Source organism: Manis javanica, chromosome 7 (genome assembly GCF_040802235.1).
Source record: "Manis javanica isolate MJ-LG chromosome 7, MJ_LKY, whole genome shotgun sequence".
Lineage (NCBI taxonomy): Eukaryota > Metazoa > Chordata > Mammalia > Pholidota > Manidae > Manis > Manis javanica.
This window is the reverse complement of record NC_133162.1, coordinates 70,219,406-70,246,205: the sequence shown is the minus strand read 5'-3', so window position 1 is coordinate 70,246,205 and position 26,800 is coordinate 70,219,406. Positions and strand designations below refer to the sequence as shown.

General features: G+C 34.1%; 1 protein-coding gene and 1 pseudogene across 16 annotated transcripts in view; one reads left to right on the top strand and one right to left on the bottom strand.

The window, feature by feature from the left end:
• Positions 1–26,800, bottom strand: part of CCSER2 (coiled-coil serine rich protein 2) — a 224,660-nt gene that overhangs the window by 25,173 nt on the left and 172,687 nt on the right. For 15 of the 16 annotated variants that reach the window (XM_073241107.1, XM_073241108.1, XM_073241109.1 and 12 more), the window contains 3 exons: positions 18,945–19,028; positions 15,584–15,670; positions 10,286–10,375 (listed from right to left, as the gene is read on the bottom strand). The exons of the other annotated variant lie outside the window; for it this stretch is intronic. In XM_073241107.1, the coding sequence (XP_073097208.1) occupies positions 10,286–10,375; positions 15,584–15,670; positions 18,945–19,028 (261 nt within the window). The remainder of the gene's footprint in view (positions 1–10,285; positions 10,376–15,583; positions 15,671–18,944; positions 19,029–26,800) is intronic. 16 annotated transcript variants of the gene reach the window in all.
• Positions 20,947–26,474, top strand: LOC108394255 (eukaryotic translation initiation factor 1 pseudogene; annotated as a pseudogene).

Here is a 26,800-nt window from a genome sequence, read left to right as displayed (position 1 = left end):
ATACAGATTTGATGCAATCCCCCTCAAATTACCAGCAACATTCTTCAATGAATTGGAACAAATAATTCAAAAATTCATATGGAAACACCAAAGACCCCAAATAGCCAAAGCAATCCTGAAAAAGAAGAATAAAGTAGGGGGGATCTCACTCCCCAACTTCAAGCTCTACTACAAAGCCATAGTAATCAAGACAATTTGGTACTGGCACAAGAACAGAGCCACAGACCAGTGGAACAGATTAGAGACTCCAGACATTAACCCAAACATATATGGTCAATTAATATTTGATAAAGGAGCCATGGACATACAATGGCAAAATGACAGTCTCTTCAACAGATGGTGCTGGCAAAACTGGACAGCTACCTGTAGGAGAATGAAACTGGACCATTGTCTAACCCCATATACAAAGGTAACCTCAAAATGGATCAAAGACCTGAATGTCAGTCATGAAACCATTAAACTCTTGGAAAAAAACATAGGCAAAAACCTCTTAGACATAAACATGAGTGACCTCTTCTTGAACATATCCCCCCCCCGGGCAAGGAAAACAACAGCAAAAATGAGCAAGTGGGACTACATTAAGCTGAAAAGCTTCTGTACAGTGAAAGACACCATCAATAGAACAAAAAGGAACCCTACAGTATGGGAGAATATATTTGAAAATGACAAATCCGATAAAGGCTTGACGTCCAGAATATATAAAGAGCTCACATGCCTCAAGAAACAAAAAACAAATAACCCAATTAAAAAATGGGCAGAGGAACTGAACAGACAGCTCTCTAAAAAAGAAATGCAGATGGCCAACAGACACATGAAAAGAAGCTCCACATCGCTAATTATCAGAGAAATGCAAATTAAAACTACAATGAGGTATCACCTCACACCAGTAAGGAGAGCTGCCATCCAAAAGACAAACAACAACAAATGTTGGCAAGGCTGTGGAGAAAGGGGAACCCTCCTACACTGCTGGTGGGAATGTCAATTAGTCCAACCATTGTGGAAAGCAGTATGGAGGTTCATCAAAATGCTCAAAACAGACCTACCATTTGACCCAGGAATTCCACTCCTAGGAATTTACCCTAAGAATGCAGCAATCAAGTTTGAGAAAGACAGATGCACCCCTATGTTTATTGCAGCACTATTTACAATAGCCAAGAATTGGAAAACACCTACATGTCCATTGGTAGATGAATGGATAAAGAAGATGTGGTACATAAACACAATGGAATACTACTCAGCCATAAGAAGTGGAAAAATCCAACCATTTGCAGCAACATGGATGGAGCTGGAGAGTATTATGCTCAGTGAAATATGCCAAGTGGAGAAAGAGAAATACCAAATGATTTCACTCATCTGAGGAGTATAAGAACAAAGGAAAAACTGAAGGAACGAAACAGCAGCGGAATTATAGAACCCAAAAATGGACTAACAGGTACCAAAGGTAAAGGAACTGGGGAGGATGGGTGGGTAGGGAGGGATAAGGGGGGGAAGAAGAAGGGGGGTATTAAGATTAGCATGCATGGCGGGGGAGGGAGAAAGGGGAGGGTGTTCTGTACAACACAGAGAGGACAAGTAGTGATTCTACAACATGTTGCTAAGCTGATGGATAGTAACCGTAATGTGGTTTTTAGGTGGGACCTAATATAGGGGAGAGCATAGTAAACATAGATTAAAGATTAAAAAAAATAAATAAAAAAAATTAAAAAAAAGAAAGAAAGAAAAGGGGGATTACTCCTTGATAGAATAAAACTATTGGTAAATCAAAGATCAATGCATGCTTTAAATATCCTTAATGTTGATCACTTAAAGGGTGTCAGATGATCAGCTATGGAGGTACTCTTTTCTGATAAGATTCCTTTCTCTTAATAAAAAAAAAAAAAAAAGCAGTTCCTGTGTGCTGACCTCCAATGAGTTCTACACAGTGGGATAGAGGGCATGTCAAAGTGTGGACAAAGGGTCTGTTTGTTTCTATGCAGAAGATCAAGGCCTAGCTTGCTACCCAGAAAATGAACTAAGAAAGGATATGAGAAGGAGCTTCCGGCATCAGCACTCTCTGGAGGACTCGTGCCGGGGGATGATCATCAAAAAGCCTCCACAGGGATCTGGACGATGCTGCGGTTGTGGCTGTGTCCACCCCACCGTTTCCTGGACTTGCCATTGGAATGAGGAGGGCGATGTCTAGGCTGGCATGTGCATACAGTGAGACAACGAATTTGACCAGATCTGTACTGTTGGAACTCAACCAGGAGTTGGGAGGGGTGCAAGTTGTAGTGCTCCAAAATCTTACGACTATAGACTATCTACAGTTAAAAGAACATACGGGATGTGAACAGATCCCAGAAATGGGTTGCTTTAATTTCTCTGATTTCTCTCAGACTGTTCAAGTACAGTTGGACAATATCCATAATATCATAGACAAATTTTCACAAATGCCTAGGGTGCCTAAATGGTTTTCTTGGCTTCACTGGAGATGGATGGTATTTATAGATTTGCTTTGTTTATGTCACCGTATTCCTATTATGTTAATATGCATGTGCAAGTTAGTAGTTTAAAACCTATACATACTTAAGGTACTCTACAAGAAGATATGTCAAAGAAATAATCAATCCTCCCATGTTTTCTTCCATATGCTACCTCTATAGCTTTTCTTCTTCCTTCCTAATTACAACCCTTAAATAGAATTCGTGCCTCATATCAAATTTACCGAGTATCATAATTCCTCCAGGTGGTAAAGATACCTCGAGACAAGTGCTGGGCATAGAAGCCACAGGGCATAAATCTGCAAAGAAGTAAAAAGCTAACCTTTTCAAACAATATGGCTTCTCTCTCACTTACCAACTTTACATTTCCCTGTATGGCCCCAGAAGATGACTGGTTAGCCAGACACGGGTAAGATTCCTCAAGGGAGGAACAACCTAAGACAGGCACAGTTGCAGGGGGGCCATCAGGTGAGAAATTGGGGATCAACAGAGGTGAGGCTCAGAACCTCACCCCCACTATTTTGAGAGAAATCTTCTGCATCCACGGATGTTTTGCTGCCCTTGTCTAGCTTGGATTAATACTTAATCCATAGGCACACACCTGATCATCTACATTTGCCCTCTTACAGCACTAAACTATGTTTTCTACCTTTATCTTGCATCTACCTACCACTTCAGCATTTTATTAAAAAAAAAAAAAGAAAATAATAATAATAATAATAAGGGAGAAATGTGGGATTCACATATAAATCAAGTATAAAAATCAAATGAATATTCATATTTGACCTGATTATTTATAGTTCATAATGTGTGATCAAAACTGAAAGTTTCTGTGATGAATGCCCTTGTACTGTTCACCATGTAAGAACTTATTCACTATGTAAGAACTTGTTCACCATGTAAGAACTTGTTCGCTATGCTTCAGAAGATTGGAGACTGACGAGAATTAGGCTTGGGGTGGATTAATGATTGTACATTGAGCATTGAGTCCTCTATACAGAATTTTATTTCTGTTAACAACCATTTGATCAATAAATATGAGAGATGCTCTCTCAAAAAAAAAAAAAAGGAACTTGGGGGAAAAAAGGCTAAAATACACCGAAAGTTGAAAAAAGAATACAACAGGAGCATAAAATATTGAAATTGAACAAAGTGAAAAAGAGGTAATCAAGGAAAGAAAAAGTTGGTTCTTTGAAAAGTTCAATAAAATTGACAAACTACTAAAACTGATAAAAAAGACACAAATTATGAAAATCAGGACTGAAACAAGGTATCAACAAAGATCCTCTAGATATTAAAAAGTTTAATACTTTCACAGGCATAAATTTGACAGCTGAGGAGAAACGGACTAATTTCTCAAAACCACAAACTGAAAACTCATCTGAGATGAAGAGGTAATTTGAATAGGTCTATGAGAATTTTAAAATAACACGAAAAGAAATCTCCAGATCCAGATAGCTTCACTGGGAAAGTACCAAATATTTAAAAAAGAATTAACACCAACTCTACACAATCTCTTTCAGAAAGTAGAAGAGGAAAGAACATTTTCTAATCATTTATGAGGCCAGAATTACTGACAAAACCAAAGATAATACAAAAAGAAAAATACAGATTATTATCTCTCATCAATACAGAAACAATCCTTAACAAAATATTAATGAACAGAATTCAGAAATACATAGAAGAATTATATACCATGACTGAGTAGCATCTAGGGCAATAAGACTGAGTCATTATTCAAAAATCAGTCAATGCAATCAATAGGCTAAAGTACAAAAATCATGTGTTCTTATATATTATATAGAAAAGGTATTTAGTATAACCTAACACACCTATGATGAAAAACTCTCAGCAATCTAGAAGTAGAAGTTCCTCAACTTGATAAAAAAAATCTCTTAAATATCTACATCTAACATTAACTTAGTAGTCAAAGATTGAATGCTTCCCCTTAGATGAGGAACACAGCAACAATGTCCACTTTCACTATTCTTTTCCAGCATATTATTGGAAGTCCTAAGCAGTAGCATATTGCAAAGCAAAAGAAATAAAAGACACAGAGATAAAAAATTAAAACATATTTCTATTTGCATATGATATGACAGTCCACATAGAAAATCCCAATCTACAGAAAAATTCCCAGAACTAATATGTGAACTTAGGAAGTTCACAATATACAAGATCCATAAACAAAATCAACTGTATTTTTAAATACCAGAAATGAACACTGAAAGTACCAGCAATGAAACTGAATTTAAAATACAATAAATACCAGTTATAAACACCCTCCTAAAATGAAATACTTAATAAATGTAAGAAAGCATATGCAGAACTTATATTCTGCAAACTAGATAATGCTGACTAAATAAATAGAAGATTTAAATTAAAGGAAACAAGTACCTTATTCATGGAATGGAGGATTCAATATACTAAAGATGTTAATTCCAAAATGATATTTAGGTAAAACACATTTCCTGTCAAAATACTGGCAAGTTGTTTTTCAGATATAGACAAGCTTTTTCTAAAATTATGTGGAAAAGCAAAGGAACTAGAATATATAAACAATTTTGAAAAAGAGTAATAAAGTAAGAAGACTCATTCTACCCAATTTAAGACACATAGCTACAGCAATCAAGATAGTGTGGTATTGGTGGAAAGGTAGACACACAGATCAATGGAATAGAGAACCCAGAAGTAGAGCCACACAAGTACAGTCAACTGATTTTTTGACAAAGATGCTAAGCAACTCAATAAACGATAGTTGTAAATAAAGGTGCAAAACAATTGGATATTCATTGGAAAATAATGAATTTTAACTTAAACTTCATATCTTACATATAAGTTAACCCAAACGGGTCACAAATTTAAATGTAAAATGTAAAATTATAAGCATTTTACAAGAAAACAAAATTTTCAGTGTCTCTGGCTTGGTGAAGTGTTTAGACATAACACAATCCATAAAAAAAAAATCAGTAAATTGGACTTCATCAAAATTTAAATCTTTTGCAGTGTGAAAGACTCTGAACAGGATGAAAAGACATACTACTGGGGGGAAAAATACTGTAAACCACCTTCCTGACCAAGAACCCCTGTCAAGAATATACAAAGAATGCTAAACTTCAACATAGAAAAATAATCAACCCAATTAGAAAATGGGAAAAAAGACATGAAAAGAAACTTCAATGAAGATGGCGAACAGGCACACAAAAAGACATTAAAAAGACTGTTAGCCATTAGGGAAATATAAATTAAAACTACAGTGAGATACTACTGTATACCTACCAGAATAGCTAAAATAAAAAGAATCATAACATTACTAAATCTGGTGAGGATGCAGCAAAAGTGGATCACTCACACAGTGTTGATGAGACTAAACTGTCACAGTTGGTGCTGGCAAACTGTTTGGGGGTTTCTTTGAAAACTAAACATAGAGTTACCATATGACCTGATAATCACACTACTGGGTATTTATCCCAGAGAAATGAAAACCTACATCTACACAAGACCCTCTACACAAATATTCATAACAGCTTTATTTGTAATAGGCAAAACTGGAAACTACCAAACTGTCTCTCAATAGGTAAGTGCTTGAACAAAACGTGAAACATCCCTATCTTGATACTTGATAATACTTGATAATAAAAAGGAACAAATTACTGATAGACACAACTTTTTGGATGGATATACAGGGTATGATGTGGAGCAAAAAAAACCAGTCTCAAAAGTTCACACACTATATACTATCATTTGCATAAAATTCTTGAAAAGACAAAATTATAGGTATGGAAAACAGATTCGTGGTTGCCAGGGGCTAAGAATTGTAGTAGCACACAAGAGAGAACTCTGTAGTGGTATAATAATTCTGTATCTGAAAAAACTGCTGCAAGAATCTACATACTGATAAAATGGCACAGAACTACACATACACTAATGTCAAGTTCCTGGAATTGATACTGTACCACAGTTATGTAAAATGTAACTATTGTGGGATACTGGGTGAAAGATGCATGGATCTTTCTGTACTATTTTTGCAACTTACTATGGAACTATAGGTATTTAAAATAAAAGGTAAAAAAAGAAAAAACAAGTAGAGGAATAAAACCATAGTGCACATTAAAGTAGTAGAAAAGTTATTTGAAATGCTTATTACATCAGTAGGGTGCTATTTTCTTAGGTCTACAAGCTAAAGGTATTTACCTTGAGTATGAAAAGAAGAAACATTATATATTCCTTTCAGTAGTAAAATAGATAATTAACTGAACATTGAGACCAGGCAACTTCAGAGACAGCAGACCTCTGAGCAACACTAAGCTGCAGCACAGAGGAACAGCAATGCTAACTCTCCATGATTCCATGTCTACTGGAAGTGTTTCTACACAAAAGGTAACATGTAGGGAAGAACCTAATTTAGAAACTTAGAACATTTAGGATTTACAAAATGTAAGGAAAGGGTGGGAGACCTGATCTTGAGCCAAAGGACAGCAGAAACAAAGAAAGAAAAAGTCCCCAGTGGCTGGATCTGTTCCAACAGTGAGTGTTAGAATATACTATAGTCCTTAACTCAAGACTGCCAGATAGCATTACAGTTTAAAGAGGGATTTGAGAGCCAGAAGGTCTAGTCCCCAAATTGGGAAGACATGTCCACCATCCTCTGGTCCAGAAACAGAGCCTCACGGTTCAATCATTTCTGACCTACCCTTTGCTGTTTGTACAAAAGGGATGGATCATAAACTTAGAATCAGGCAATGGCTTGGATTTAGAATCCAAAGCCTCAGCACTGGGACTGAAATACAGAAAAACCAGTCAAAGTTCGTTGAATTAATGTATAAATTGACCTATGGCTTAAATGTTGAAGGAGTTAATTATTTTTTTTGTCAATTCCTGTTTAGTTCAAATTTAAAGCCAAAACCAATGACCTACATATAGAACGGCACTGTCCAATATGGTTGCTCTTAGCCACATGGGCTATTGAATTGTGGAATGTGTTATAAACATAAAACGTATTCCAACTGTCAAAGACTTAGCACAAAAGCCAAAAAAAATACAGAATGTAAAATTACCTCAATATGTTCTTATACTGATTATATGTGCAAATGGTATTGGATAAAATAAAATACTTTAGTAAAATTAATTCTGCATGTTTCTTTTTATTTTGCTTCAATTTGGATACTAGAACATTTAAATTAAATATGTAGCTCACACTGTATTTCTACTGGAGCACAATCTAGACTGCAGAGAGAACATAATTCTTTCTTAGTTGATACCAACAAGTTCCCTAAGCTCTGGGCAGGAAAGGACCTTTAGCTTATTTGAGTTTAGTTTAAATTGTATAACTTTTAAGATGAAGTAGTAGATATGAGATGCTTTCTACTAGAGAAACCAGAGTGGTTGTGTATAAAAAAAACAGCTATAGGTATGTATATGACTGTATCCCACCCAAGTGAAAAAAACTTACTTGTAGGAAAACGGGGTATCTGACAGAGTTTTAACAGTATGAATAATATCCTAATTAATTTTTTTAAAAACCCAGAAAACAAAAACAAAAAAGGAACAAAAAATCATGAAAAACAGGAGTGTCTGAACTCAGGGTTTTAGAGGAAGCTTAATTTTTCTCAAAGCCTACTGAGACCAGTGTGGGATAAGACAAGAAACTGTGAGCCAAGTCCTCCAGAACCCTTACAGCTCTTCCCTCAGATAGTTGTTTTTTCTTAAAGCAGAGATTAGAACTGAGAGGGGTTATCACCTGAAGTTAGAGGATGGGGAAATTTTAATCTTAGCCCTGAGAAGATAGAACTTTTCCTGATTCCTGATCAGTATGCATATTCCTCCCTTTTCTGGGAGAGCTTAGAAAGCCTTCTGGAATGGTCTTTCTTGCTCCCAAAGGAGTCTGTGGCACTTGACACTGTAGCACTGAGCTTTCCCAGTAGATGAGGCTCCATCACTAAGAACAGACCAGGTCAATCTTGTGTCCATTTCACAATCCTTTCCTTGAGATTCAGGAGATAAATAAGAGATTTGATGGTGTGACTTTAGAAATGTTTTCTGATATTTTGGCTTCTCTAGCCAATTTAAGAAGTTCAAACAAATGTTCTATAAAAAGTATTTACCATGAACATTTAGAATTTACTTAATATGTAAAATGACTATTCAGATATTCAAATACTGATATTAAATGCTTCTGAAACAATATTGGAAACACATGAAAAAATCTTATAATCCAGTTCAAGATAATGGTTTTTATTACATGCTGGTACATGGATTAGTAATGTCACACTATCTTTAAAAATAAAGTTTTATAGTTTACATATTTAAAATTAACCTTGATTTCTCCCATAATCACCACCTTCTCGCAGTATTCTTAAGTCTCTTCACTTACTTTTGTGTGAATGGTTAGGTACCTTCCACACTGTTCTTTCCAAATTCTCCATTTCATCATCTTATCTGGGTACTCTGTTCCTCAGATGAGAATATTTGGTCAGAAGCAGACTATCTACTCTCCTCGAAAGGCACCATCTTCTCTAGCAGGTCTTTTCCCTCTTTTTATCCTACCCACAATTGCCTCTGAACAGGTAAGTTCCCACGTCCTTTGATATGAAAGAAATATTACATCATCTCCATCTGCTGCCATCTTTTTCTTCCTATGATTCAACCACTACCTTCACCTTCTTCACCAAGATCCTTGCTTCTTTGAATCAGACTTTCCCAATCCTCTGAACCTTATAGAACTTACTATTCATTAACTATATCACATCACCAGTTCCTTTAATAATCACTTGTTAATGAAGGAATCTTTATTCATCTGTGTTATTTCCTTCCCTAATTCCCCACTTCTACTTCAAGAACCTAATAACTGACCAATATTGGAGAGGGTCACCAACCTTTTGTTGAATAAATTAATTATTAACACTATACCTTATACAGAGCAAACAAAAAATAATTACTTTTTAGATGAGAAGTGTTTTATAAACTTAAAAGGTTTATAAACTTTAAAGGTTTAAAACTTCTTAGCTAAGTTTTAAAAAATTGGATTGTTGATTACATTAACCATTAAAATTGACTGTTCATTTGTGTTACTAGGATTCCACTGCTAAAATAAGGCAAAAGAAGAGTCCTGCTTAATAGGTTTATCTTAACAGGAAACGTCTATTAGGTGGCACCATAAATTAGGATGATGACTGATAGCCATATGCTAATTCTTTAGCTCAGGCACATCCTCAGTTGAGTCCAGAACTCAGATAAAATTATAGTCAGTATATTTTGGCACTAAATTTTTTTTAAAAACAACAAAGAAGCATGAATGCATGATTACTTTCTAGTGTTTACAAGAAACCTTTGCCCAACCATGACTAAAACATAACTTTCACAGTCTATATCTTAATGAATTTATACTTCCTAAAAGCCCTAATATTTGAGAAATTATAACAACAGAATACATTTGAAAAATTTCAACAAAAAAAGAATACACATAGATTTTCAGGGTCATGTGCTACTAATGATGAAAGAGGGCATTTTTGACATTTGTTTCTTTTAGGGCATGGGGAAATACTACTCTCATAAATACATGCAATGAGAAGAGATTGGATGTTCAAATAAAATACGCTACAGTGTGCAGAATGGAAAAGCTATTAAAGCACACTTACATAAGACACACAAAAGTAGTAGAAAGCACGTAACACTTAAGAAATAAGAAAAATCCACTTACCTAAAAAAATTTAACAGCCATGGCAGATTCAAAGTTATTACAGATTAGAATAAAGAGTAGAATTAAACATGAAAAATGTAAGCCGTTAAGGGCATATACTACTTACAGGAATTCTTCTCCAAGGTGTTTGGGTGTATTTATCAGCATATGTGCATTTTCCTTCTTTAGATTTTTGGTGGCAGTTACACCGAGTTGCCTGAACAAAAATACCAGTATTTATTTTACATTGGTATAATTCTACATATACACATATACATACAAAGTAATTAGAGGTTCTCTTGGGAGGTTAACACACACACACACACACACTCTCTCACAACAGCAAATGGCAAACATTAGTGTCTATTCAGCAGTCTCCTATCTTATTCAGAGACTGGGTACTGGAGTCAGCCTGTAAGGTTAAAATTCTGAATAGTCAAAATTACCTCTGGCAATTTCTTATACTCTCTATAAAACACACTTATAATTCTATGTATATAAATATGCATATAGATGTAGAATACACACACAAATATATAATTGCAAACTTTTAATTATTCTCTAAAGTCTTAATAGTACTATAATCACTGTAGCATGGTTTCTTAAATTCATTTTTGATGGAACTCTACTGGATATTAAATACCACCAGGCCCAAGTAAGGCTGTTCACACATGCAGTGCTTTTAAGACCCTTTAATGATGTGTTGACACTATCAGACTGGCATATTTTCAAGGATCTCTTTGACAAGATCCATCTGACCACCTCAGTTCACAAATGAATTTTCTACATGACTCCCCTCAAGGCATACTCATTTAATCATTTATATAACATAGTGATGTAGCTATTGCATAAACTTTGGTCTTTTAAATAAATATCAAATCAAAAGAAAAAGAGTGATAATGAAAATTTCTCCTTAGTCTAAAGTTGTAATATAACCATGTTATATGTTGAACAAACCTACTGGAGGTAAAAATTCTTTCTTGTAGCGAAACCTATATAATGATTTCTTGATTATTACATTGAGTTAAAATTACAAGTTTCTACCTTGAAAATATTTATCAATATTCAAAAAATTTCCCTGACTATATCAGATCTTTCCAATTGTCATATATAAAATAAAATGTAATTAGCAACAAAAATCTGTATGATGTGGACATATGCCCTATTCCATGTAATTCAGACATACTTTCCATTCCTAAGAAATTCAATATTCATTGAAACAAAGTTCAATATATAAGCAAGTCAACTTAGAGTCTCTTGGAATTAACATTATAAAAGGACTTAACTTTTAACATGGGGTATGTAAAGAAGAGAAAAGATAATATAAAACACTTATCTTAATGCAAGTACATTAGTTATTCTACCTTGACTACTGAAATTTCAGAAAAATATGTCCTTTCTGTGGTCTGTGTGCTAACATACGAAGAATATTTGGCAAATATCTGAATTTTGCATCATTTGGAAAACCTTCTTGTAGTGACACTTCAACAGATGTAAAGTGACTACCCAAATCATTCATTCCCTCTCCACCTGCTTTCTTTATTATGACAGAATCTGTTCAGATGGTCACTTTCTACTTGGTCCCATATTTAGGCAAATGCATCCTATCTCTTGACTAACAACAGATTTTGATTATCTGGTTAAGCCCATTCCTCTATGCTTGGGAAGGGACAAATAACTCAAATCTATCTAATAATACACGAGGAAAGTCTGCATTATTTCTGAGAAAGTTCTCTTGATTTTAAAAATAGACATGCTAGAGAAACAGGCCCTTTACCTAACTTTGGGGACTACTGTACTACTATAGACCTCTTTTGACCATAAAGGGACAGCTAAAAGGAGTCCAGAGAAGCCAATCTAGAACTTCTCTCAATTACCCAAATGATTAACTAAGCAACCATGGAAATGGATGGGACCTACACACTTTCCTTCTTGTTTTTGAGTATGTTCATGTTCTTATTTTTAAGACTTTTACTTGAAACCTAAAGCATCATAAGGTATGCACTGATTTACTAGCTGAGTGATCTGGAACAAGTTATTAAATGACAGTTACTATTTACCCTGCACTCACAGCCCAGGTATAACATTACATAGTTCATTTCACTAACTCAGCCCTATATGGTCAGCATTATTTTGTTGTCCCCGTATACTGAAGAGGCTTAAAAGAAATTAAGTAGTTCCCCTAAGAGAACACAGCTATTGTTTCAGAGCCAGGATTAGAACCCAGTTTATCCAGCTTCAAAACTGGTCATGGCTTTTCAAATACATGACATATACTGCTAGCTTACTTAAACTGAATTCTACTTCTTATGCCACCATAAAAAAAAAATCTACAACAGTAATTTCTTAAGATTATTCCGAGGATTCAATGAGCAAATGTACCTAAATTAACTGTTGTTTAATTAGTATAATGAGGTGATAATAAGTGGGTGTTCTCAGCATTTTGCAATAAGGCTTGAATAGTTAAGCCTCTATACCTTTTAATTAAATTCTTGGAGCACTGCAACTGATTTTACACCTGCACATTTCACATAAATACGAATTCAGCACTTTATACTGTCATTTCATTTTACTGGAAGTTTGCAAATTTTTAAAAGAAGAGAAAAAGCATAGAAAGCTAGAGCTGGAAAAGGTCTTTCAAATCGCCTAGAAAAACTTTCATATTTTTTTCAAGCACTAGAGAGTGATAGGAACTGCCAGTGTCATTCAGCTAATTAATACTGAAGAAAAGTTCTCTAATTTCTAGTCTATGGCTCTTCTGATGACTTTCTGTTATTTTAAGAAAAGCAGTTTAGGGATATAAGAAAAGAAAAAAATGTAAATAGAAAGGCAATTTTAATTTTGGTTGTCAAAAAAACTGTAGCTTATTATCTCTATTCTGGTGCTTTATATCTTTTTTAAATTCTGTTGAACAAGTGACTTTCTAGAGTTCTATAACTAAACTAAAGACAGGTGATGGGCTCCTCCAAAATAAGTGTGATTTCTAGGTTTAATAAATCAAATTCAGAGACTTCCAAAGCATATATTGTTAGAGTAATTAACACTTTCACTTTTCTCCTGGTTTTCCTTCTTTAGGATTCTTTTAGGTATTTTTTAAACCTCTCTAAAAATTATTTTCAAGGTAAAATATTGTTCAGGGGGACTGGTCCAGTCTCTTCAAGAAGTCAATAAAGTTTTAAAAAGATGCTTCTAAATTAAGAGACACACAACACAAGATATAAACAGATGTAATGTACATGATGTTTTAGGAATTGGGAAAGTCTGAATATTGATTGGATATTAGAAAATATTAAGGAATTACTATGAAAGATATTATTATTTCAGCTATGAAGAAAACTTTATTTTTAAAAGAAGCATATTAATGTTAAAAGAATACCATTATAACTTCTCAGCATAAGCTTCATCTTTCATTATTTATTAATCATATATCAATATAAAGTGACCTCTTCTCATAATTCTTTCAGTGTTAAATTTATTTTTCTAAGTTTAATATTACAACCACAGTTTTTTTGCTACTTTTATTCTGTGTCCCCCAACCTTATATGTTCTGCATTATTTAGCCATTTTACCTAAATTTCTTTTATACAAAGAAAATGGATGGATTTTTGCTTAAAATCCTCAATTTAACTCTCTCCATGAAATAAGACTGTTTGCATTTACTGTTATATTTATTATATTTGTTCTAATTCTGGTCATTTTCGTTTTTCTGTTTTTAGATATCCTTGGTATTTTCCTACTTTATATGTCTTTTCTTACTTTTATTTTTTCCAGGATATATTATGCTAACCTACAAATAGTTATCTTATAGCATTTCACAAACATTTTACAATTCACGTCCATATATAAAAATAATTTAAAAAATAATTTTAGATACCCATTTGAAGATAAAAAATTTAGTGCATCTGAATTCAGCATTACCCTTTCTGCCTTCCTCAAACCTATTTAGTCTTAAATATTTCAAAAAACAGCAACTGAAAATTTTAAAAATCAATATTTTTTTGATTTCAAAAGCAAAATAAAAGTATGTATTTTAAAAACTCCAACATTCAAATGACATATAATCACATACGATAAAATGATGAGCAACAAATTTTTTCCGATTACTTGTTGGGAAGTTTATCCCACCTAGTCTTTCTAAAAATGGTTTTCATTTCACCATTCTTTCATGTTAATATTTATTTCTTTATTCTTGTTATTTTTAAATTTCTCTTTCAGGAATTTAGAATGCATTATTAAGCAATTTTACAAAGATAACTAGGTGGCACATTTTTCAAGACTTTAAAGGTCTGAGAATTTACCTTTGTATATAAATTAAAATTTGTTTAGATATAAAATATGCAATCATAACTTTTTTCCTGAAGTGTACTAGACACAATTCTTGTGTTCTATAGTACATTTTTCATATAAAAATTTGAAACTTACTTAATATCCTAATGCCAGCTTTTTTGTCCCCCTGAAAATTGGCTGGGTTAGCTGAGTTCTTGTCTTAAACTTTGAAATACAAACAATAGGGATTACCATTTTCCTTTTTAATTTTATATTTAGTAGGCTCTTATTTGCAATATTCAGTTAATTCTTTTTTCAAATTCATAAATTTACTCTGTAACCTCAATCATAACACCTGATCTATCTGTCCTTACTATTCATGAGCTGGATTCCTGTGATCTGAACTCAGTGGCTCAGAGTTCAGTATATTTTACTCTTTACACTCTGAGGGAGATTAATATTTTATATTGCTAATTGCTTTGCTATACCAAAATATGCTTTTGACTTCCAACAAAGCTTGTTCTTGGCTTGTTGTGATATTTATGCCATTATGTTCTTGTAATCCTTGCCTTTAATATTATTACAAAGTAATAATATTAGTAAGTAAACTCAAGATACTGTACATATTGTTTTCACATGAGACTAACATTTCAAATAGTAACAATTATAAAATTATAGAGATTCAACATGGCCTGAGGGATCACTCAACATCATTCATGGGGAAGAAACATTTTCTTAGAATACCCTTCATTATAACAGACAGCCATACAGACAGCTAAATCTGATACCCAGTTTCATTCTGCTCTCAGAGAAAATGCTCTGTTCTCAATTCACCAGCACTCATTTCCTTAAATCTACACAAGGAAAGATACTTACATTCATCAATAAAATGAATGTAAATCGGTGAATTTTAAAACACCAAAACAAAGGCTGCTGCAAATGGACTGACAAGGATTTTCTTTTCACCTTGAAAACATGTAACATTTAGACTGCAAATTAAATCATATACCTTTAGGTGTACATAATCTAAAACTATACTATAGTGTAACTTTGAAAGCAAAAATTAAAGTCAAATTTCAATTCTGGTTAGAGTTTTATTAAAAATACATATTGCCCAGTTTGAAAAGCTTTTTCCACTTCACATACACACTATACTTACAAGCTGATTTTCTAATAGTTGGATTTTTTCATCTTTTTTCTTTATTTCCTCTTTAAGTTCTTTTATTTCATTTAATAAATCTTCACTCTGAAATATTTTTAAAAAATTTAATATGAAGTATTTAACTGTATTTGAAATTCCCAAATGAGAAGCATTAAATCAGTGAGAGACTAAGTAAAGAATGGTTTGTTCATTTAAGGGGAAATCCTTATTAAATATGCCAGCTATTAACCTATGAGAAACAAACAAAAAACCCATTTTGGTCTCCTAAGAATTCATAGTCTAATGGAGTTGACATATAAACAATGAACAATAAAGCAGCTCACATTCACTAAGTACTTACCAGGTGCCAGAACTAAATACTTTGAGGTAACTAAGTATTTGATCCTGACTACAAACTTAGTAGGTACTCTTATCACCATTTTACAGATAAAGGAACCTGGGGCATAAGCCACATAGTGAAAGAAATTACAAACAAAGCAGAAATTTCAGCTGGATTTTAAGCCCACCAGAGAAAAAGAAGGGCACAATAGAGGGAATGGCATAATTAAAGACACAGTTGTTTCATGGCTGGTTCATGAATTTTACCAGAAAGATAAATGTGCCTGAAGGTAACAAGGGAATTATGTGTTGTTACTGAGCAATGTATGCCATCTCCTTCAGATACATTGAGAACAACACACAAATATACTGCAGTCTCTTTAGTCAAGAGATCAGAAATAGACACTTTACAAAGGCTTTACCATATTAAGTATCACAAACAATGGGAGAGAAAAGATTTTTTAATGTTACTATACTGCAACTGAGTGACTTTTTTTATAATGTATAGAAACAGTTAAATTTAAATAATTAAGAATTATTAAGTATGAGAATTATTATCCTAAGGAAACCTACAATAAGCTATTTTCTAAAAGTTTACAAATTTACAATTGTCCTGTAAGGGATGACTAAAATAGAAGGTAACAACTTAAAGGATTACTATATACCCATTACTCAGTCATTGTTAGGTTCTGTTAGTGTTGGAGGCAGTGCAGTGGACCCAAAAATGAAATCAAAATACAAAGTGGTAATAACATTAATAGCTAAAACATATACAGCACTTTATTACAGGCACTGCTCTAAGGATTTTACACATAAAGGTAAGCAAAGCAGAACACATCAAGAAATGGGGAACTCCAACGGAGTCTTAAAGGATGAGTAAAAAGTCCTTAAGGTGTGGCAGAGTAAGAGATTCTTAACGTACCATATGACAGTACAGAGATGAAAATAAGCAGAGGATATCTGGAGAACTACAAGCAGTGATGTCACACAAAGGCTGTGATGAACAGTGGGGAGCATTATGATTAGTAAACTAGGCAAGGGCCAGATCTAGAGCACCATGAATATCAAGAAATGCCTAAGCAAAGGAGGACAGATGGGTTTACATTTGATTTGGCTTTGACAACTGTTTGGAGGGCAAATTTGATGACAACAACAACATATCTGGGGTAGGGAAATCATCATCAAGTATAAGACTTCAGATGAGAGATGAGAGCAGGAGCCTGACCCAAACATATAATAATAGAGAGAATAGAAAAAGGAATAAAAATTAGGAGATCTTGACAATTCACTGCATGTGAGAGAAGAGCACAGAGGAGCAGTCAAGAGTGACATCTTGAGTGACACAGTGAGTGGTTGTGCCACCAAAAGAAATGGAGAAAGAAGAGAGAAGTATGTCCAAAGAGTAATATTTGTTAGTTTAAGATACACTATTAGAGGTACCTGTGGGTGGGGCATACAGTGGAAATGCCCAGGGGGCAACTGGATTCCCAAGTATGAAAAGAGAGATTTTACATGTTATCGATATATATATATATATATATATACATCATATGTGAAATCACTACAGTAAAAAGTTCAAAGAGGACTTTTTGATACATTCAAAAGAGAAGGAACGTACAAAGGAAATGGGGAGAAATACTGAGAGATATAAGGGATTTCAGAGAGGAGTGACACAAAAACCAAGGAATAAAGCTTTTAAGACAAAGGTCACACCAAATGTCTATAACACTAAAACCAGTAGCTATTTCATTTTTTCAGGTTTTTATGTTAACTGGAAAGACATTTAAGTAGAGTCAGGAAAAGGTTTATTTGATTTTACTGAATTAAGATACAGACGTAGATATTTATAAAGTGAGGATGAAAAGGAAGCAGAGAAAGCACACTGAAGACAGATGAGAGAGAAGGATGGTTAGGTCCTTAAAGAGCAGCAGAAGACAGAATCAAGAAGAAAGGAGGTCTTCCACAACATAGCGGCCACTTTTACCCTGTAAATGGAATAAGGTAAATAAGAATGACAATAGATACAGGTCAGAAGGCAGGAATGCAGGTGGCAGAAAATCTTGCTTGATGACATAAGGCTATCTGCATAAATTGAGAAGAATAGCTGCAAATGAGGCTTAAGGAAAGTGGTCAATGTCTAGAAAAGCTCATTAGGGGAATGGAAGAGAGAGCTGCCCTGAGATAGAGGATAGACTGGAGACATCACAAATCCAGTGGAGATTTCAGACCCTAAACTGGTGATGGCACAAGTTACCTTATTTGTATCATTTGAAATGGAACTATTAAATCATCTTGGATGAGGGGACAATGTCGGGGATTCACTGATGAAAACATGAGAGAGTCTAGTGTACTGGAGAGAAACAGTATCAGCTACTGCACCTCACCAAAAAAAAAAAAAAAAAGGGAAAAAAATGACTAGGAATGATATGCCTGGAAGAAAGTAAAGGAGAAACTAGATAAATACTGTGCAATAAATGTTTGTCATGTAGTATTAAATATAATGAAAAACTATAAAGGAACATGAAAAAAATGAAGACAACAGTTGTGTAAAAAAGTTGAAATTAAATTTTTTCTTTAAAAAGAATTTTCTTACATGTAAAAAGAAGGCTTTTCACAAAGGAGAAAATTATGCTTCTCTGACCCATTACCAGATTTGGCCACTTGGCTTGTTTTGAAAGCCACATATGCTACATCTAAGCAGAATCCACATGTGGTTCTGCCAATGCTCTTTTTTCTCAGGTACAAAAATCACATGTTCCAGGACAGAGGCTGAAGAAGACATATAAAGCAGAGCTCCAAATGACCTACAACTAATATGTAACATATTGAAAAATATCAAATGAGAAATAAACTTTTGTTATTGTAAATCACCAGTATTTTGAGGTATTTGTTACTACAGATGACTAGTAAACAGACTAGCATGGCCTGAAAATAGAATGTAAAAGCAAACATTAATTATCTAATGTTTTAATTGTTATTGCTTTATAATTTTAATAATAAAAAGACTTTTGACAACTTCAGCATGGCTGCTTGTTCATACCTTATATATTTGATCACCATCTTCTGGCTCTGGACTGGATGGCAATGATAGTTGAATATCATGCAATGAACCACTTTCATCATGCTGTCAGAAAGAAGAAAAGGAAAACACGAGATTAACACAAAACTGCTGATGTTCAGTGCAATCTAAATTCACCTGAGATCAAACGCTAGCATGGAAAGACAAACACTAAATAAGATATTAGAAATCTCTTTTCCTCTCTATGCACTGGTAGAAAGAAATGTGGAAGACGAAGAAAGAAAGCTAAGACAAGACTAATTTCTGGAAATACAGAACAGACTTTATATGAGTGTATGAAGAAGAAAGCCACTGATTGATTGGGAAAAGGAATACAGGAAGTTTCCCAAATAGTTTAAGATGACCTCACCTACAAAAAATGTTAACATCAAATTAAATCTTCTTTGATTAAGATGTGGTGTTTTGAGTATAAATGAGTCAGAAACAATATTAAATTATTCAAAGCCTCCACCACAAAAATCATTTGATTAACAACACTAAACAAGTAAGTATGCATACTGCATGACTCTACATATTGTCTGAGAGCAGGCAAAATAACTTATGGTGCTAGAAATCAGAAGAACAGTGGTTGACTTAGGGGAAAGTAGTCACTGCCCAGGAAGGAACATTAGGGAAACTACAAAGATGCCAGAAAAGTTCTATGTCTTGACTATATAGTGGTTATGTGGATATATACATATGAAAAGTTGAACCTGTACATTTAAGACTGGTACATTTAAGCACTTTACTGGATGTATGCATACTCAATAAAAAAAAGTTGAAAAAAATTAAAACTTTTTGTCCTTAAATGCAATAAAGAAAATGACAGAACAATATTAAGTCCTACTCTTGCTGAACTGGTTAGGAATAGGCAGCCAAGAAATGGCATGGTTAGTGATTAATGGCATGGTCAATGATTCACAGACAACCTCAAGAAAGATGAACCAGGGAAGAATGTGACTGGGATGATGGTGAGGGACTGAGCCCTGGACTAAGGCAGCACAAGTGCAGTTCACATCTTGTTTGTTCACACGGTACCCAGCTATTTTGGGACACTCACTGAATCAACAACCTTCCAGAAGCTGCGTAATCCTCCTCAGACATTACCTGTCCTGAGGAAAACTCCCAGACCACAGAAATGCCCTGCACTGAAAAGTGAGTGCTAAAATAGGAGACATAAGCATGTAGATCCCGTTTCTTCTTTACTGCCCTGTATACTTACTGAATGAGAACCTTTAGGGATGGGGCCTAGAAATGTGTATTTAGAAAAGTTCAACAGATTAATACTGATTGCCAGTGAAGAATAAGCACTTGCCAAGTTTTCAGCATGGATAAATTACATTTTTATCCGGGATGTCATATGGATATTAAGAATTGAGTATGAGAGGAGAGGCAATGACCTAGCAAATAACAAATATTCTCAGAATACCATGTCAAATGTTAAAAAAAATAGAAATGTCATAATATGCATCTCAGTAAAATGTTCATCTATGCTATAAATGCCTTGACATATGACAGCAGGGGCAGTTCTACCTACAAGTATATATTTGAAGAAAGAGAGACTGTAAAATTTGACTTATTTTTGAGCATGTGTAGTATCTTCCTGCCCACTGTAAAGCAGGAACCCTAAAGAATGGGAGGCTACACAAGTACACACCACTTTGCCCTGTGGTAAGGGTTTGGTTGTGAGAAGTAGGTACAGCAGAACAGGAGAAAACACCAGTTTTTGGTGCAGAGGAACAAAAAGGGGAGTCTGGGAAACAGAAAATAACAGGGAGATCATAAAGTACAGAGGTCAGAAAGTAACTCAGAAAGTTGTATGTAAATTTCTAGGCTTGTTCCTGAGCAGCACTTGCTTGGATCTGATCCTAACTGGCTTTTCAAAGATTTTGAGAAGTAGACTAAAAAATAAACTATGATCATCACCCAGGTTACAAGCTAGCCTCTGGAAGGTGTGTGTACATTCAGAACAGATCTGGTGAGCATGGCGATGACTTTGAAAATAGAACACATTACAACCACAGTCCAAAGGTGGCTAGTTGGCACTTGTCGCCTGAACCTAATCAGATTGTTTGCCTGTAAAATAGGTGAAGGGGATAAAGAGGCACAAAATGTCAATCATAATATAAATTAATCACAGGGATCAAAGTACAGCATAGAGAATACATACAGTCAACAGTTGTTCAACATCATTCTATGTTGACAGATAGTAACCATACTAGTTGGAGTGAGCATTTAATAATATTGATAACTGCTGAATCACTATGTTCTGTACTTGAAACCAATATAATATTGAACATCAGAAATACTTCAATACAAAAAGTATATGTATTAAGAGCATATCAAGAAGCTTATATAAGGCATATACTATTTCTGAATTAATAACTTTCCTCTGTAGATCTTGAATACAGATGTTTTAAAATGATAAAATTACTCTCATATATTAGAGTATGCATTGAAATAAAACTGGGAGATTTTATATGAATATAAAAAAATTTTGGATTGCAACCAAAGCAGTGCTTAGTGGGAAAGTTATCATATGAGATGCTTATTAAAGCAAAGGTATCAAATCCTTAACTGGAGCAAAATAAACCTAGAACAAGCAGAAAAAAGAAAATAATTAAGAGCAAAAATTAATGAAATTAAATTCAAGAAATAGAGAAAAATCAGTGAAACCAGAACAGATTCTTTAACAGTTGTAAAACCACTAGCAAAACCAAAGAGCAGAAGACAGAAGGCACAAATCAGATATATGTCAGTATGCAGAAGACATGTATCAGGAATGAAAGCAGAGATATTGTTACAGACGCTTCAGGCATTAAAAGCAAATAAGGCAATAATACAATGAGTGACTCAGTATATACAAACTGGACAATTTATATGAAATGAAGAAACTACTCAAAACCCACAAACTATCCCCAGTCACTGAGCCACCAACGAGGACTCAGCAGCCTCCCCCTTGAGCCCCTCGCTTTTTGACACTTCGTTCCCACCTAAGGAAAGGAATAGAATCTTACGTCCGCTATCCAGAATCTCCATCCTTTCAACCACTTTGCTGATGGAAGTAAGGGTGAGGTTGTGCTTCCTAATTCCATGAGGGTTATATCCATGTAAGAATTCAACAGAGAAATGGCAGGAAGACCCTTACTACTGTCCAAGGGATCCCTGATCATTACTATAAAAAGAAACTAGTTAAGGCTTTTAAGAAGAAATTTGCCTGCAGTGGTACTGTAACTGAGCATCCAGAATATGCAGAAGTAATTCAGCTACAGGATGACCAGTTCAAGAACATATGCCAGTTACTGGCAGAGACTGGACTAGTTAAGGACCGCCAGCTGAAGGTTCATGAATTTTAAGTGCTTTTGGTTCACTGAAGGTTGAGTGAGGATTTCCATGCAATGAGTAGAATTTCCCTCTGTCCCTTGTCACAGTTTAAAATCCTCACAGCCTGTATAATGTAACTATTTAGGGTGTGCTTTTAACTTGGACTAGTGTAACTCCTTCATGCAATGAACTGAAAAGAGAAAAAAAAACTCACAAACTATCAAAACTCACCTAAAATGAAAAAGAAAACATGTATTTTATATGTTATATGACTATTAATAAATGAATTCATAGTTTAAACATTCCACATAAGAAATACTGGAGGCCAAATGTTATCCTGGAAAATTCTTCCAACATTTAAAGAAACAGTATGTTTTATACAATCTCTTAGAGAAAACAGAAATCAAGTTAATTAAAAAACTATGTCAATTACTGAGGTCAGCGTTTCTTGGATACCAAAGACAGTATAAGAAGACTACAGACACACAAAACCCGTAACAAAAAAATCTGTCAATTAAATTTAACTATAATATATAACAAGGAAGACACATCATGAACAAGTGCAGTTGATCCTTGGAATGTAAAGTTGAAAAGCAATGTCATTCACCGTATCAAGAGATAAAAGATCTATATGATTATCCCAACCACTGAAGATAAAGTTTCTCAGAAAATTCATCGTACATTCATGATAAAAACTCAGCACACTAGGAACAGAAGAGAATTTGCTCAACCTGATGAAGTCCATCTAAAAAAATCCAACAATTAACATCATCGTTAACAATGGAAGAGTGAATGTTTTACCCCTAAAACCAGGAACAAGGCACTGGCATTACTACCGAGTACAATAAGGCAAGGGGGAAAAAAAAGACAAGTAGGAAAGGAAGAATTAAACTCTCCATTCAGGCAGTATAACTTTTGGTGTAGAAAATCCCAAAATACCAAAATATCTACAATGCGACTACTAGAATTAACATATGAATTTAGAAAAGTCACAAAACACAAGGTAAATATATAAAAACATATTTCTATGGCAAAGAATACCAGGTTGCCCTCTACAATAAACCAAAATCCACAAAACAAAACAAAAATGAAGGAAAAAATAAAAATCCAAAATTAAGAAAAGAAACATTTAGGTATAAATCTAATGAAATAAAGATTATCTACCTTAAAAAAACTAAGTGAAATAATCAGATCACCTAAGTAAATGGAGAGATATACAGTTGATCCTTGAACAATATAAAAGTTAGGGGCACCAAAATCCTGTGCAGTTGAAAATCCATAAATAACTTTCACTCTCAAAAACTTAACCACTAATAGACTAATATAGACTGTAAGCCTTACCAATAACATAGAGTTGATCAAGACATATTTTGTATGTTTATATGTATTATATACTGTATTCTTAAAATAAGTTAGAGAAAAGAAAATGTTATTGAAATAATTAGGAAGAGAAAATACATTTATGGTACTGTACTGTATTTACTGGAAAAAAATCTGCATATAAGTGGACCCATGCAGCTCAAAACCATGTTGTTAAAGGGTCAACTGTGCTGTTAATGGACTAAAAGACTCAATGTTGGAAATATCAATCCTATTCCAAATTCAACTATAGATCAGTACCCTCCTAACCAAAATCCCAGCCAAATATTTTGAGAAATAGAAAAGCTGCTTCTAAAATTTATATAGTAAGGAAAAAGAGCTAAAATAGTCAATTTTGAAAAGAAAAAAAAAGTTGGAGTCATACTTCAAGACTTAATATAAAGCTACAGTAATCAAGAGTGTGATGCTGGCAGAAGGACAAACAGTGATCAAAGGAACAGGATAGAATTCAGAAATAAGACCTACACAAATATGCTCAAAGGCACTTTTTACAAAAGTACAAGGGCAAGTTATTAGAGAAGGGTAGTCTTTTAAGCAAATGGTGCTAGAATATCCATATACAATAAAGTTTAGTCATACCTCACATTGTATACAAAAATTCTCAAAAAAGACTGTTAGGATAAATGTTATACTTTAAACTATAAAATTTCTCCAAATAAATATAGGAAACTGTTGTGACCTTGGATTGGACAAAGATTTCTTAGATATGGTACCAAAAACATGTTAATAAAAAAACAAAGGATATATTTGACTTCATGAGCAAAACTTCTCCTCTTTAAAAACACTATTAACAGAATGAAAAGAGAAGCTATGAACTAGGAAAAAAAATTTGCAATACTTACAATAAAATATGAGCATAGTGCCTTATTTATAAGAGAGCACTTATAAATTGTTAGCTATTTTTTAAACAACAGCAACAAAAATGGTAATATGAAGGTCTACAGTTTTTAACTAACTTCATTAACTCACATTTGTACATAGTTGCTCCAAAAGCTAATTTTAGTTTTTTTATCTTCATTTGTTTCACCATTTACCTATTTATATAGGACTTATATATATAAAGAAAGAACTACCAAAAATCAGTACAAAAGCAGACATTTGTGTTAATAGGTATAAGAATACCTTACAAAAGAAGATACACGAATGGCAAATAAGCATATCACAAGACAGTCAATATTATGAGTCATTAGGCAAATGCAAATTAAAACTGCAATAAGATACTACTGCACACTTATGATTAGGGTTTTGAAAAATATTGATGATACGAAGGGGAGCAACAATGCAGAACACCTGGAAATGGGAATACAAAATCATATAGACACTTTGAAAAACAGTTTGGCAGTTTCTTAAGAAGTTACTATATATTTACCATATAACTCAGCAATCCCACCTTCAGGTATCTACCCAAGAGAAATGAAAAGATGTGCACATGAAAATCTGGGCATGAATGTTTATACTGACTTTACTCATAACTGCCAAAAACTGAAAAGTTGACACAAATATCTTTCAACTGGTAAATGGATAAACAAACTATGGAACATGCATATAATGGAATACTACTCAGCAATAAACAGAAACACATTACTGATACATAGAACAGCATGAATTAATTTAAAATGCCTATGGTAAATGAAAAAGGCCAGACTCAAAAGGCTATATAATATATGATTCCATTCATGTGACAGTCTTGAAGCAGAACTACAGAGACATGAAACAGATCAGTGGTTGCAGTGGGTGCAGAAACTGACCATAAAAGAAAAAAAAATTTATGGTTTTGTCAAAGCTCACATAACTATACAATAAAAAAAGGCTACATTTTACTGGATGTAAATCAGACTTCAATAGAAGTGTATTAGGTTGAATAGCATCCTCCTAGACATTTATGCTAACCTAGAACTTGTGAATGTGACTTCATTTGGGAATTGGGTCTTTGCAGATATAATCAAGTTGAGCTCAGGATAGAAGTAGGGCCTAAATTCAACATGGCTGATGTCCTTGCAAGAAGAGAAAAATTTGGATACACAGGCCATGTAAAGGTCAAATTGAGGAAGGAGGCAGAGACTGGAGTGATGCACCTAAAAGCCAAGGAATGCCCAGGATTGCCTGTAATCACCAGAAGCTAGAGAGGAAAGGAACGTTCCCCTTCTGGAGCCTTTAGAGAGCACATGGCCCTGACAATACCTTTACTTTAGATTTTCTGCCTTCACAACTTTAAAAGAATAAATTTGTATTGTTATATGCCACCCAGCTTGTGGCACTTTCTTATGTCTTCCCCAGAAAACAAATATAAGACCTGAATGAAAAAAAAAAAAGCAAACAAAAAGAGAAATAGAAAAATCTCAACAATCACAAGAAAAATATAGCTGATATAGCAGTATAACACAAGAGGCAAGGTGAAAGAAGTGAAAAGTTTTAATAAGGATAAACAAAGGCATTAACTAGTGATCAGAAGACCAATCCACCAAGATGTGCCAATCATAAACGTTTATATACAGCCTGAAGGTACTAAAACAAAAACTGACAGCTTTAAAAAGAGAAATTGAAAAAACTATAGCAGGAAATTAACACTACTCAGAAACTCAAAGATCAAAGACAAAAATGTAGTAATAATGATATAAATAATACAATAGACATACGAATATGAAACATATAAACTAGACTATATATTCTTTTCTTTTATTTTAAATTTTTTATTAAGGTATTACTGATATACACTCTTATGAAAGTTTCACATGAAAAAACAATGTGGTTACTACATTTACCCATATTATCAAGTCCCCACCCATACCCCAATGCAGTCACTGTCCATCAGTGCAGCAAGATGCCACAGATCTACTATGTGCTTTCTCTGTGCTACACTGTTCTCCCCGTGATCCCCCACACCATGCATACGACACACAATACCCCTCAATCCCCTTCTCCCTCCCTCTCCACCCGTCGACCCACACCCCACCCCTTTGGTAACCACTAGTTCTTACTTGGAGTCTCTGAGTCTGCTGCTATTTTGTTCCTTCAGTTTTCCTTCATTGTTATACTCCACAAATGAGGGAAATCATTTGGCACGTGTCTTTCTCCGCTTGGCGTATTTCACTGAGCATAATGTCCTCCAGCTCCATCCATGTTGCTGCAAATGG